Below are 14,722 nucleotides of genomic sequence, written 5' to 3'. Positions count from 1 at the left end.
CATGGACTGTTTATTGATGCAAAAGCATACCAATAAGGAGTAGAACATTCTTAACCTTGATATGGCAAGGAAACTAATATGAATGAGGAGTGTGTATGAAATTTTGAATCCTACTGCATAGGCTCATCTTTGGAGGAATCTTGGGTGGTATAGGCTTTATTATTTTCTCGTGGAATCTTAATTTTGCGACCATTGTACCCCGGATCTATTGTTGCTGTAATATGTCTTTGCTTATTCAATCATGGTAGACCAAATAGTATTTCAGATGAGGCTGTCAAAAATATTGCTAATCCATGGGTTGGCATACTGATTAAACTTGTTCAATTTATATGATGCTTAAGTTGATTTGTGCATAGTTTTATTGGCCAATGTCAGTCAACAAATATGTCCTTTATTGAAGGCCATGAAATTTCAAAATTGTATCCTTATATTCCCAACTTCAGAAAAGTTGGAATTCAATTAAATATAGAATTGAGGCAATTGATTTTCAAAATTAATATGGTTAAGGTATAATTTGTATCTTTATAGTGTGAAGTTGCCAAGTTATTAAACATTTGAATTGGGACCTAATTGAGCAACAACTTAAGGTTTAAGGGATGCTTTGATCTTTTTTGCTTTAGTGAAATTTGGTGTAAACCTGTGAGTACACGTTGAATAATAATGGTATTAGAATAGAGCCTTTAAATGCATTACATGATGTAATAAATTTGGAATTTATTATTTATTTAATAATATTCCAATTTCACTTTCACCTATCCTTATTTCATGCATTGTACTTTATAAACATTCTCACCTAGCATTTCTTACATTGTACATGACTTGAGTGCATTAAGAGTTGCATGAGAGATTTAAGTCATAGGTTCCTTGCAAGTAGATGACTTGTTCATAGTTGGTTCATAAACTTAGGCAATCCATTAGAAGTTATAATGCACTACTTCCTAATTGGAGGAATGACTGGTCTTAGCTATCAGGATGGTTTCCCATGGTGAGTGCACTAGTGTGAATGGTTAGACATTAGATAGGACCTATTTTGAGTCATGATGTATGACTATCAAGTAGTCATAACTTCACCAAAATGTTTCATTGAGTTTGTGTCAAAGTTAGCAGTGGCTTTGACCTATGGGTAAGATCCTAAAGCAATCATATATTGCCTATGGATTGGGTCATTGTTCATGGAAGTCAGTAGCAATAGATATTTTCAATAGAAGTACCATGATAATTCATTAGGTTAAGACAAGGTGTCCCCTTGGGTGATCCTAAGGAGGTGTGTTTATGTAAACTATGGTTATAGTAGTTCCATAGGTGGAACTTAACATAAGCTTTTTGTGGGTAAAGATATATCAATTGATTACACAATATGAGAATTTGTAACTTAAGGATGGTAGATGTAGTCTTGAGAGGTTGGTAGCTTTCACCTCGTTAGACTCTAAACACCAATTCATGGGAAGACTAAATGTAATGGATATTAGGTCATGGACTTGAACACTTTATGTCTCGTTATTATTTACATAGGGTACTAGAGTGCAATTAATTCTCTATAGTGGGATGTTGAATCAACTTTAGAATTGGATTTTGATGGAGTTTGTGTTGTCCTATGGATCCCAATGGTCTCTATTCAAGCTCATACACCTTGTTGGCATGGTATATAATGGTTGGACTGGCTCTTAGTTCACTTATGTGAACGGCATCTTTGGATTGGGCTAATTGATTAATTAAATGGCCCTATGAGATTGATTAATCAATTTGGGCTAGATTAAGTGATACAAGTCCATGTGGACTCGAGTCACATAAGCCCAATTAAGAACCCTATAAATACTCTTAGGGGTTAGGGTTTCCATAACTTTTTGTCTTCTATTATCCAGAGAGAAGAGAGAGCCCTAGCCTCCTCCCTCCCAATCTATCCACCGTTTGTGTGCTAAGGAACGAGGATGAGTCATCGAGCTGAAGATCATGGGTCTATGAGACTTCCAAGGATATCGATTTGACTCTTCAACACATGGAATTTAAGGTTTGGGAACATCAAAACCTAAAGGTTAGTATATCAACTCTAAAGATGAAATTTTTAAAAAAATCGGTATTGCTTCCGTTTCTTAGATCTAAGATGCCAACAAATGGCATGATCCTAACAAGTGCTGAGAAGGACCAGCTCTTAGAAGGATAGAGAGTTACGCAAGTTAGGGTCCTTAGTGATTTATGATGGGTGTTGGGAGTTGATAGAGACTTCCAATTATGCTGTCATCATTTGGTAAGCTTAATAATAATGGCATGATCCTAACAAGTGCCAAGAAGGACCAGCTCTTAGAAGGATAAAGAGTTACACAAGTTGGAGTCCATAGTAAATTATGATGGGTGTTGGGAGTTGGCAAAGACTTCCAATTATGTTGTCATCATTTGTTACTTAGCTAATGAAGCTTTGAATCATCTCTTGGAACATGAGGGAGCCTAATGAAGTGGGTAAAAGGAAGATTGTGCATCTCTTATTCGATTGTATGGGGCACATTTCTTTTATCTTCACGAGTTCAAAATGGGTTCAATTTGGTCGAAGTAATAAGTTAGGGGGTGGATAGGTGTTTGGAATAGGGAACCATTTGTTAGCAGTTTTAGTTGGTCAATCTAAAGTTTCCGTCACTTTTGTGTGATTGACCAATATGCCTTACCTAATCCATTATCTTTAGTTTTTCTATAAGAAATTTAATCTTTTGTTGTTACTGTATATATATGTCTAACTATATATATATATATATATAAATATTCACCTCATAAAACATAAAATTTGCACAAAGGTGTTGTGATACATAGAGATTTTAATTCTAGCCAACATACTCATGTCAACACAATATGACACAAGTGATGTGTGAGATTCGTGTCAGATATGTTTACATGACTCTGGATATGACTAGCTCATGATTGCTTTATCTCTTTCTTTAATTGTTTTAAATTATGCTTATATTGCATTAAATATAGCTATTTCACTCTTTATCTCTTTCTTAATTTTGTTGTAAGTTGTATTGGATGATAGTATAAAAAAATATAGAATTTTTGAATTCTATCTCTTGTAATTAAAGATATGCTTTATTTCTTTCTTAATTTTTTAAAATTATAATAGATAAAATTTAAAAATAACTATAACAATTAGTAGCATAAAAAGTTTGAATATAAATATCAAAATTAATATCTTAAAAAATCTAGAGATAAATTATAATAATTAATATAAAAAATTCAAAAATTTCACATGATATATGACATTAAATATGAATTATATTTGGTTCACATTTAGTGTATTTGACTATTTTTATTACAAAATCAATATAAATTTGGAAAATTTTATACTAATGAAAGTTTACTAGTAATGTGATGTAGTATTTTTTTTAAAGGCTTTTCTCAACATCCTATTAAAATAAAAGGCCTATAATATATAGGTTTTTCATGTACAATTTGTAGTAACATCAAAGCAAAATAATGTTTAGCAACTTATTAAAATAGAAAGGTATAATAAATATATTTTTAACTACAATTAACCATTTAGTATTATAGATCACTTATACTTACCTTATTGTGGAAGGATGTCTTGTCCTTCTTGATATTTTTAGTTAATAAAAAAATATCTATTGGATTTTTGATAAAAATAAAAAAATAAAAAAACTATCTTCTTATGCTTTTGTTTAGTGTTAATCTATTTTTCATTAATGTCGTACCCAAGTACCTAGGCCCATAGTTGAGATCCTTTTCAATCAAATCCTAGTGTCCTAAGATTTTGAGACGTAAAAGGTCTGACACTTAGACATGTACTTGTCAAAATATTGTGTGAATGGCCGAATACCTTGGCCTTGAGTTTTGTATATTATATGTAGACTTTACAAGGATGCTATACATGGAAAGCAAATAAAAGCAAATAAATTCCAGCATGATTCTAGTCCTATACATGTAAACTATAATCTGTACAGAATAATGTATGCTAACTGTACAGAATAATAAATGGAGAAATAAGGAAAGAAGTGTGGGCTAAAATAAGGAAAGAAGTGTGGACAGCTGTGGGCTAAAATAAGGAAAGAAGTGTGGACAACAAAGCTGTCCTTTGACAGCCCCCCTCAAATTGATGCAGGTTGATCAACAAGCATCAATTTGCTACTTAGCAAGCAATGTCGATGACGAGGGAGAGCCTTGGTGAAGATATTAGCAATTTGTAAGTCAGTGGAAATATGTGGAAGAGTGATAACACGAGCTTCAAAGGCTTCACGGATAGAGTGACAGTTCACTTCAATATGGTTTGTGCGCTCATGATAGACAGGATTGGCCGTGATCTAAATAGCACTTGTATTATCGGCATGTAGAGGTGTAGGATCGGTCTCAGAAAAATCTAACTCCGCAAGCAAACCTTGAAGCCAAATGATTTCAGAACAAGCAAGAGACATCGCTCGGTACTCAGATTCCGTAGATGACTTAGAGACTTTGTCTTGCTTCTTACTTTTCCAAGATATCAATGCATCACCTAAGAACACACACCAACCAGTGATGGGGCGACGGGTATCCGCACAACCAGCCCAATCAGCATCACTATAAGTAGCAAGGCGAGTAGAATTGCCTGCAGGGAAGAACAAGCCACAAGTAGGAGTGCCTTGAACATAGCGTATGATCCTACGGATAGCAGCCAAATGAAGATGACGAGGAGTTTGAAGGAACTGGTTGACTTGCTGTACAACAAAAGAAATGTCTGGTCTAGTAATGGTGAGATAAACAAGGCTACCCACCAACTTCCTGTATAAACTGGGATCAACAAGTAAGTCGCCCTTCTTTTTGCAAAGCTTGACATTTAATTCCATGAGAGTATCAACAGAAGTAGCCCCTTGTAGACCAGCTGTAGCCACCAAGTCACTCGCGTACTTATGTTGATTGAGGGAAATACCAGAGGGACTATGATGCACCTCAAGACCAAGAAAATATGTGAGAGACCCAAGATTTTTCATATGAAAGGACTCGGAGAGATGAGTTTTGAGCTGACCAAGTAAAGCAGAATCGGAACCAGTGATCATAATATCATCAACATAAACCAAAAGAACAACAATACCCATGTTTGATTTCCGAATAAACAAGGAAGTGTCATACTTGCTCTGCCTTAATGAAAATTGTAATAAAGTGGTGCAGAATTTATCAAACCAGGCCCTCGGAGCCTGTTTGAGACCATAAAGAGAGCGACGAAGCTTACACACATGTGAAGTCAGAGAGGGAAACAATCCTGGGGGTGGCTTCATATAAATACACTCTTTAAGATCCCCATGAAGAAAAACATTTTTTTACATTCATCTGATGTAGTGGCCAATCACTGGAAGCAGCAAGAGCTAGAATCGTACGAAGAGTAGTCATTTTAGCCACAGGAGCAAAGGTCTCTTCATAATTGACACCATATTCTTGATTATTCCCAAGTGCAACAAGCCGAGCTTTGTAACGATCCAAACTTCCATCAGATCGGACCTTGACTGAGTAAACCCATTTGCAACCCAGAGGAACAATAGTGGGAGGACAGGGCTCAATGTCCCAAGTGTGATTGGCCTCTAGAGCGGCAATTTCTTCTTGCATAGCTTGTCGCCAACAATCATACTTGGCAGCATGTGAGTAGCATGTGGGAATCTCAAAATTGGACAATGCAGCAGTAAGGGCTGAAATAGAATTGCTAGAACTGGAAAAGGGAAATCCATACCTATTCGAAGGTACAGACACTCGAGAAGAGCGACGTACTGAAGGTGCTGGAGGTCCTGCAACTGACTGAATTTGGAGTGTGGTAGGATCAGATATCGGGTGAGCCACCGAAAGAGACTGTGGACGGGAGCGTCTCGTATACACAATACCTGGTTGAAAGCGAGAACTGACTGGATGAAGATCTGAGAACTGCTGCTCAAAGGAGGGGAGGACCATAGTAGAAGAGGATACAGGAAAGAAATGTTGATTTTCAAAGAAAATAATATTCCTAGAAATACGTATATGATGTAATGTAGGATAATAGCAAACAAATCCCTTTTGACACATATTATATCCCAAGAAAGCACATCAAACAGATTGAGCAGATAATTTATGTCGCTCATGAGGAGGTAAATGAACAAAGCATACACAACAAAAAATACGAAGGTGATCATAACTAGGTTGCTTAGCAAATAAGCGGAAATAGGGAGACTCCATATGTAGGACTTGAGAAGGTAAATGATTAATCAAGTGAGTAGCAGGTTTTAGAGCCTCTACCCAAAACATGAATGGAACAGAAGATTCTAATAAGAGAGTACGTACCACATCTAGAAGATGACGATTTTTGCGTTCGGCAACTCCATTTTGTTGAGGAGTAGAGGGACATGAACGTTGATGAATAATACCCTTAGAAGCCAAGAATGCTTGAAACTCAGTAGACAAATACTCACCACCGGAATCTGTGTGTGATGTCTTAATAGAAGTAGAAAATTGATTGTCAACATACGCTAAAAACTTTGTGAAAGTACGAAAGACCTCAGATTTAGAGCGAAGAAAGTAGACCCAAGTAAATCTGCTATGATCATCAATGAAAGTCACATAATATTTAAATTTCTCATGTGAACTAACCGGGGAAGGTCCCCAAACATCACTATGGATAAGATCAAAGCAGTGAGATGCTCTACTTGCATGCAAAGGGAAGGGAAGAGTTTTACTTTTACCAAGTTTGCAAGAATCACACTCAAGAGATAAAGAATAACGATCCTTATTACTAGGTAAATCAGAGTTCAATACATGAGATAAGATCTAAGTATTGGGATGGCCTAAATGACGATGCCACACCATACTAAGATCTGAAACATTATTACAAGCAAAAGACTTAATAGAAGAAAGTGGAGAAAAATTTTGAACAGGTAAAAATAGTGGAAACAAGCGCTCCACTTTAGGTCCCTTCGCGATCGGCTCCCCTGTTACCTGGTCCTGCACAACACAACCATTACCAGAAAAATTAACAGCACAATTGTTATCAACTAATTGGCCAACAGAAATAAGATTCGTGGAAAGCTGAGGAGCAAGAAACACATCAGTGAACTTAGAAGAGGCATCGCCGATAGCAGCTATGGGCAAAGAGCTGCCATTGGCAGTCTGAATGGAAGATTGACCAGCGTAGGACCGAACATGACACAAAGCGGTGGGATTATTAGTCATGTGATTAGAGGCCCTCGAGTCCACGTACCAGAGTTTAGTAGAATTGTTACCTTGAAACCCCATTACCGATAATGCTGAAATTAACATCTATTGCACCATTTATGGGGTGCAGTAATCTGGTGCAGGATGTGCAGGAACAGAGCACGCAGCTGAAGGAGAGTCGTGTGCTGCAGAAGTTGCTACAGGAGGGACAATAACCGAAGTCTGAAATGCTTGGGTCTGATGATTCTAGGGGCGAGTACGACATTCTTTGATAATGTGACACTTTTTCTTGCAATAAGAACAAAACTTCTTAAGGCAAGTGGCAACAATATGCCCATATTCCTTGCAGCAGAAACACTGCAAGTTTTTAGAATGCATAGGTGGTCCGCGTCCTTGGGCAGCGTAAGCTACAGTTGCCGTCCCGGAACTGCCATGAGATTGCTCTAGAATAGCTTGAGTACTAAGGCGTTGCTCTTCGTGAAGTAACTAACCAAAACAAATATCAAGAGAGAGAACAGGAGATCTATTCAGTAAAGAGGAGCGGGCAGATTCATATTTCGGACGTAGTTTCATAAGAAACTGATCACGTTAGGTAGTCGCGTGAATAGTCTGAATAGTTGAGAGAGCGGCAATAGGAACATCTGTTGTAACCAAATCAGCATATTCATGCCAAAGAGTTAGAAATGCCGAGTAGTAGTCCTGGATGGAAAGACTACCATGTTGAAACATGGCAATCGCATGTTCTAACTGAAAGCGATGAGCATCGTTATCCTAATGATAAACTTTCTTCAAATAAGCCCACATCGATTGAGCGGAGCGATGGGGCCACAAGTGGGTGACAATATGAGGCTCCACTGAACCAAGAAGCCAAGACATGATGCGTGCATCAAGCACAACCCATGAAGGAGAAGACCTAACATCCTGAGATTTGTCCAAAGTGGATGGTTTTTCAACATCCGTGCCTGTAAACTTAACACACAGAGGTGCGGAATCCATAGAAAATAAATAGAACCCGAGACAAAAGGATGGACCAAAAAAAATCCTAGAAGAAAACTGACCCACGACAGCCACAGAAATACCGAGAAAAATGGTTGATTGGGTGCAGTATGAATCAACACAGACTTGACCGAAAAACACGAGAGGCACCTCCGAAACCGAGAAGACAGAAAAGAATTTGAGGGGAGAAAAATTAGCAACCTTGCTCTGATACCACGTCAAAATATTGTGTGAATGGGCGAATACCTTGGCCTTGAGTTTTGTATATTATATATAGACTTTACAAGGATGCTATACATGGAAAGCAAATAAAAGCAAATAAATTCTAGCATGATTCTAGCCCTATACATGTAAACTATAATTTGTACAGAATAATGTATGCTAACCGTACAGAATAATAAATGGAGAAATAAGGAAAGAAGTGTGGGCTAAAATAAGGAAAGAAGTGTGGACAGCTGTGGGCTAAAATAAGGAAAGAAGTGTGGACAACAAAGCTGTCCTTTGACAGTCCTTGTACTTGACAGCCATACTAGACCCATAACATGGCAAAGGTGTACGTTTTTATTCTTAATGCTATTGTTGCACACGAGTGTCTTATAAGAATCTAGTTCATATATGTGAAAGCTATAGGTATGTCAAAGCACTTAGATGAGCCTTCTCTTGTCTTTTGGATCTTTATGAATTTAGTGGTAGTGGTCTTTAAATCTATTCTTGAGTGGACCATCTTGTTTGGTAATTGAATGGAGTTGCAATTGACAACATAAACATTATTTTACTTGTTTCAATATAGTTTCTTTTTTATCAAGTAGCTTCAAATATTTCTTTGGGTTAATGCATGGAACATTGTTCCTAAAACTGTTATTACTTTCTTAACTCTGTCTTTTATTATGATTAAAAAAATACTGAAATGCTCTATTTCATCATTCAAAAACTTCCAATTGTTTAATTCCCTGTCTGTTGTTACTTTTTGTGTTTGACAGGCACTTACTTGTTACCAGCTACTTCATTCACTTGTCCGACGAAAGAATGTTTGTACTCACCTTGTTGCATTTGTGAGTCACATATCCACATCTATTTTCAAAATGCATGAAAGATACTGCAGTTTGTATGTATATGTTGATACTGTTGAGACCATATTTGTGTTCTTTCAACACAGCTATTTGAAGTTGGATATACTGTTGCTTTTCTTTCCATATTTCTTTTGTGCTACTTACTGTTGAGGTATAAATTGAGAAACTTTTGGAAGATTACTTTTACACTGCTGGTCCCAAGCCCAAAGAAAGGAGGTTGCTCTAGGCTGACAACTGGTTACATTGTTGAATATAAATTGAACAGTATTGGGTTGTGTTGCATCATATTGATTGTATAGGATTCACTTTTCTTCCATGTAATGGAGAGCCATGTGGTGCAATATTAGATGCTCTATGGACAATGATTTGGTTATGAGGCATTCGACATAGTGAATGTTGATAGGCAAATAGTAGCATGAGGCAAGGCATAATAATTTGTGAGTTAATAGTGACAGATGACAAGGTGGAGAATCACATTTGGCTCAAAAATAAGTTTGCAAAGGAAATTTAACAAATAATAGGAATTGAGGTAGAACTTACTTAACACTCTGCATGGTATTTTGATCTAATGCCCTGCATATCTGGAATACTTCAAGTAGACCACACAATAAAGTACATATGTTATAGGTTTTCCCATATATGTTGCCTTTGATATGCCCACATATCAAGCTCACATGGTGACATTAGCCTAAGTATTTGGGTACTTTGTTAACTAGATGCCATTCATAAATATGTTTGGGAGCTCAATGAAATGTAAGGATGTCAATGGGAAAGGTTCTAGATGGGACATGGGTCACCTCACCCAACAGGGCAGGTTTGGGATGGGACAAGTTCTCTGATTGTTTGTTTGAAAAGAAAAATGAAGATAAAATCAAGAAAAATATGAAATGAATAACTTAGTTATTTAAAAAAATTGGAAAAGGTGAAATTTCACATTTAAGTGAAATCTAAACCTAATAATCCAAAATTTTGAACAAATCTAATCTCAAATACAGAAACAACACAAACTTCTTTCTACAAACTTATTCTAAAAAATTCTGACAAAGCTAATATTAGAAATAAATTTAATACAATTAAGTAACTAAAACAACCTCATGGAGATATTGGTGAAGAACTTCAAAATATATATATATATATATATAAATCATAGATGGAAGATATTGAAAACCCAAAATTATGGGAAGGAAAATATGGTTGAAGGTGGTGAAGATGATGACATAAACATGGAGGTGGCTGGGAAAAGCTATGAACTTCACCATTGTTGCTTTGGAAACGAGAGAAGGATGAAATGGGTTATTGAATAAATGAGGGTGAGGCTTGTTGGCCATATACATATGATGGAATTTTTATTGTTTTTAACAGATCTAAGGGCAGTATATAAAATAGCATCATATCTACGGGTGGTGGGGCAAAACAATCACATGCTTTACCCTGCACTGAACCTGAGCTGCATTATAGGAATTTTCCCCAAACCCAACCTGTCCCCATTTGTGTCATACCCTAATCTGCCCAAATAGCAGTAGGGCTGATGCTTACCCGAAAAACCCACCTCATTGCCATCCTTAACCATATGGCCATATTATCTCATTACTCTTTGATGCTCCATGACTCTGAGCATATATATTAACCAAGATTACATTGCAAATAGGAATGTTTACCTTTAGTTGAGTCCTTTATTATTGTGAGTTTATTATCATCATTGGTGGTGGCAGTGGTGGTGATGAGTTGTAGCCATTTAAGATCCATCTTCATACTATATTATGTACATGTACTATGTAAACTTGATGCCACTTATAAATATATTGAGACTTCAACTTAATATGTCACACCCTGGGTTTCAGACTTAACAATTGATACTCAAATACAACATAAGTGCTTTCAAAGATTTGGGAATACAAAAATTTAAATGCTAAGTTCCTGCTTGATGCAAAAAGAGAATGTGGAAACCTGTTATAAAGAGGCTTACATCATGTATTAAACTTTGTAACTATTAGTTAACAAAATATAATTTGTTTAACAAAAAGAACTTGTACTTTATTACTTCAAATATACCAAAACCCCATGGTTCACTACGGGTAGCCCATACTACAAGTGTACATGACAAATATGCATTACATCATTCCTTCAAAAAGATTTAGTCTTTGTATGATATAAAGGCAAAGCCTCAAAACACTTTCAATGCGAGCAAACAACATCCAATCAATAGAAAAGCAATGCTCAAGCATTATTTCCAGCATAGGTCTTCTGAGCTGTATCTAAAAGTGGAAGTGATAAGGTGAGTTTATAACTCAGTAGGAAAGTTTATAACCATCCTAAGCATACCCTTAAAACCTTGAAATTAAACGTATAATAGCATGCATGATAAACATTTTATAACCATGAACAAATATGCAATAATGTCAAACATGTATGCATGTATTTGTTGGTTTCATCTCTACTTTTCCTCATCCATCCTTTCATAATTGATAAACTGGTAACCCCTACCAATGTACACATCAGATATCAATGCTCCACAAGATACTCGGTCAATATAATAATGACTATTCTAGGACTATCACCCAAGGGTAAGTCATACCCCGTGTCTTCTAGGACTCATACCAAAAGGCAGGACCAACCTCGTGTCTTGAGGGACTAAAACCTAGGGGCAGAACCAACCCCATACACCCACATCGAAGTGTTTTCCTCGAGGGCTTTAAGGACTTTCACCCAAGGACCCATGGTCCCACATAAACAATATATCAAAGGATAGTACCTGTAGCTTCACAAACACTTCCCACATATCAATCAATTCTCTGGATATCATCTGTCATTATTCCATATCCTTCTTGTAATGCAACCACACCATGAACTATTTCCTCAACACTGAACCATGAATTCTCATACCAATATATATTCCAATATCATTGTAACATTTCATACAATAAATTGAGATGCAATGACACATTAAAACATTTCATGAAATCATATAAATGACATGAAATTTCAATAAATGTTTCAAGGAAAGATACACCATGGAATGACATAAAATTCCCTACCTTACACCGACTTCCCCTTTGTGATTCTTCTATGAAGGCGATCTTTACCTATTACAAGGAATTGAAATAAAACAACATAATTTAGGTTTCCTAACCATGAAAATTTATACAATTAAAACTTATGACATTTTCCTTTCTTACTAATTTTTAATTCTCATATTCTCTAATCTACATGCCCATAGGTTTTTAAATCAAATTTGAATTGAATTAAACAATTTTTACAATGCATATTAATATTCCCTAGTTAATTACCAAACATTAATTGTTTTGATTTTCCTAAAGCCTAACCCATTAACAAGTCCTAAGTGTCCAAATAACCTAATTAATGACATACTTTACTAATCTATTTTTCAATCAGACCAAACTAAACAAAGATGTATGCTGATCTTTCCATCAATAAAATACTTAAGTTAAAACACTTTAAACCTTAATTAATTTTGATTTATAATTAAAACATGTTTATAACTAATTACACTCAACTTTTACATAAACTTTATCATTAATTGTTTCAAAATATCATTAGGAACCCAAATATACCAAAATTACTAAATTAATCAACTTCCTTACCTCAAATCTTCACTTTCTCTCTCTAGATTCTCTCTCTAACCCAGACTGCTGTAGAGACAAGCCTCCAAAACTAGGCTGCAGACCCTTATAAAGGGTCCCCAAGCAGCCAAGCAAGTGGTGGCAAGCCATAAGGCTGCCACCAATCTCAACTTTCCAAAATTGTTGTTTAGTCCTTCAAGTTATCCAATATTAAACCTATAGCTGTCCATTAGTCCTTTAGGTTTTCATAACTCTAATCAGCCCCTAAGAACCTAAGCTTAAGTCATTAACTAATCCCGCTTCACCTTAATCAAGGTTTAATTCATAATTAAACCAGATTAGCACTAAACTAGTTTTAACATCTAATTAAACACATTTAAAGTTAAGTACTAAGATAATCATTATTGCCTATTTAATTCATTAGTACTAGGTATTACATAATAGCTATACAATTTGGTGCTCCAGGACTCAACATATTTTCGTCTTTATTATTTATTATTTATTTCATTTAAACAAAACAATTCAATTCATTGAATGTATAAGAATATACAAAGGAGAATGAGTTGTCCTTCAAAAATATAAAATCTAACTAAAAAGAAGAAAGAATTATTGAAAAGAAAGCAGATATGAAGTGCTAGAAGCAAAAATTGCAAAAGATCTTCCATTATAAAACAACTCCAAAACCAAAATGAAGAAAAAGAGCTCATGGAAGGAAAAGAATCCCATACAAAAGACTGTAACTGAGAGGCAGAGGCTTCACGCTCAATTAGAAAATATCCTATCTAATCAGCTGAGTGAAGATTCAAAAAAAAAGGACACCCAACATTTCTAGAAACATTAATGATTTGATGCAGCCAACTCATATATATCCGAGGACCAGGATTAGCATTTTGATGCCCAAGATATGAAAAGGCGGAATGCCCCTCCATTGTGAGAGTGGACAGTGCCATAGATCTAACCAAAAGCAATCCCTCCAAATTGGTTTGAATCTCTACCTCAATAGCTAATCCAAAACCAACAGTCTTAGGAGGTGGCTATCAACATTCTACCATCATGTTCTCTAATCATGCTTCCTATTCCAAGCTGACCTAGATTAGCCAAAGAACAACCATCAAAGTTTAGTTTGAGAGCAACTGCTGGGAAAGGTTTCCATTAAGCTTGCACCTCATGCGCACTCCTCCTGGATGAATATACAAGACTCCAATTTTGCAATCTCAAGCTCAAAAAGTTCCTGTGGGTGAAGTTCAAAAGCATGATGAAAAAAGCACACCCTCTCCAAAAGGCTTCCACAGGCCTATCTATTGAACTAAGATGGGGAGCCTCCCATGTACTTTTTCATGTGCCCCTCCAATACTCTAAGAAGAGGCTCTGATTTTGACATTTGTCAATTTACATATAACCTATTCTGATATGTACAAAAAATTAGTTGGTCAATTAGGAATCTCTCAACAAGCTATTGTTAAAAGATTGGCAAGAACACTTTACAAATGGATCTGTTCCATAAAAGGAGGGGACTTTTAGAAGAATCATTTTGGGAATACTGTTTTGAGAGAAGAGATTATATATCACAAATCTGAGATTGTTTAGCACTATCCTCAAGCCAAAAGAAGATAAAGGCTAGAGATAATATAGAAATCGCCCTCTGAGACTTAAATGGAAACCCAAATAATTACTTGTAACCTGATTTCCATTGCCCTCCTTCAATGTGTTCCATTCAGTTTCCATGCTGTCCCCTGAAGTCGAGTATCCTCATCCATCCATCTTGCCACCTCATCATTGAAGGGTTGCATCATCACAACATCCTAGATCACCATTTTGATAGTGCACGTTAACATTGAGAGTCTCTTCTGTCCCACCAAAGTGCAGTGAATTGAAAGACTGCCAATGCAAGTATGACATACATTTTGAATGCCCATGGACATGGAATCAGTG

The 14,722-nt window shown here is 36.1% G+C and overlaps 1 protein-coding gene across 1 annotated transcript in view; it reads left to right on the top strand.

Moving 5' to 3' along the window:
* Nucleotides 1–14,722, top strand: part of LOC117910627 (exportin-4-like) — a gene marked incomplete at its 5' end in the record, with an annotated part of 70,819 nt that overhangs the window by 34,268 nt on the left and 21,829 nt on the right. The window contains one exon of the mRNA XM_034824721.1: nt 9,120–9,191. Within this exon, the coding sequence (XP_034680612.1) occupies nt 9,120–9,191 (72 nt within the window). The remainder of the gene's footprint in view (nt 1–9,119; nt 9,192–14,722) is intronic.

Source organism: Vitis riparia, unplaced genomic scaffold (genome assembly GCF_004353265.1).
Source record: "Vitis riparia cultivar Riparia Gloire de Montpellier isolate 1030 unplaced genomic scaffold, EGFV_Vit.rip_1.0 scaffold791_pilon_pilon, whole genome shotgun sequence".
NCBI classification, from domain to species: Eukaryota; Viridiplantae; Streptophyta; class Magnoliopsida; order Vitales; family Vitaceae; genus Vitis; species Vitis riparia.
Note: the sequence above shows the minus strand (reverse complement) of the source record. Positions and strands in the feature narration are given on the sequence as shown.